Source organism: Buceros rhinoceros, unplaced genomic scaffold, assembly GCF_000710305.1.
Source record: "Buceros rhinoceros silvestris isolate BGI_N320 unplaced genomic scaffold, ASM71030v1 scaffold32931, whole genome shotgun sequence".
Taxonomy (NCBI): Eukaryota; Metazoa; Chordata; class Aves; order Bucerotiformes; family Bucerotidae; genus Buceros; species Buceros rhinoceros.
This window is the reverse complement of record NW_010396475.1, coordinates 8,221-8,629: the sequence shown is the minus strand read 5'-3', so window position 1 is coordinate 8,629 and position 409 is coordinate 8,221. Positions and strand designations below refer to the sequence as shown.

The 409-nt window shown below is 68.0% G+C and overlaps 1 protein-coding gene across 1 annotated transcript in view; it reads left to right on the top strand.

The window, feature by feature from the left end:
- Positions 1 to 409, top strand: part of LOC104502018 (putative cation exchanger C521.04c) — a gene marked incomplete at its 5' end in the record, with an annotated part of 5,251 nt that overhangs the window by 2,177 nt on the left and 2,665 nt on the right. Inside the window, 3 exon segments of the mRNA XM_010145922.1 lie at positions 19 to 119; positions 203 to 238; positions 240 to 348. Of these exon segments, the coding sequence (XP_010144224.1) occupies positions 19 to 119; positions 203 to 238; positions 240 to 348 (246 nt within the window).

Sequence of the window (409 nt, the reverse complement as noted above, 5' to 3'; positions counted from 1 at the left end):
GCGTGTGGGCGGGCCTAGGTGGACAGCCACAACCGCTTGACCAGCTCCCCCGTCAAGTTCACGCTGGCCCTGCTCTCCATCATGCCCCTCTCCTACTACATCGGGATGGCCATCGCCAGGTGAGCGGTGACACGGAGGGGACGCGTGGTGGCAAGGCGGTGGTCACGTTGTCCCCGCTGACACCCCCCTCCTCCTCCTCCAGCATCTCGGCCCAGAGCAACTTTGCGGTGGGCGCGGTGGTACATCACGGCCCTCATCAAGGGCTCGCGCGAGGGCAACCGCTGCTACGCCGAGGTCGTCAAGTCGGCGCTGACAGGGACGCTGGTGGGCTGCGTCCTCTTCGTCCCGGTGAGACGGGGGTGGCACGAGGGCAGCCCCTCTCTGCGGAGAGGTCGGAGGACGCTGACGG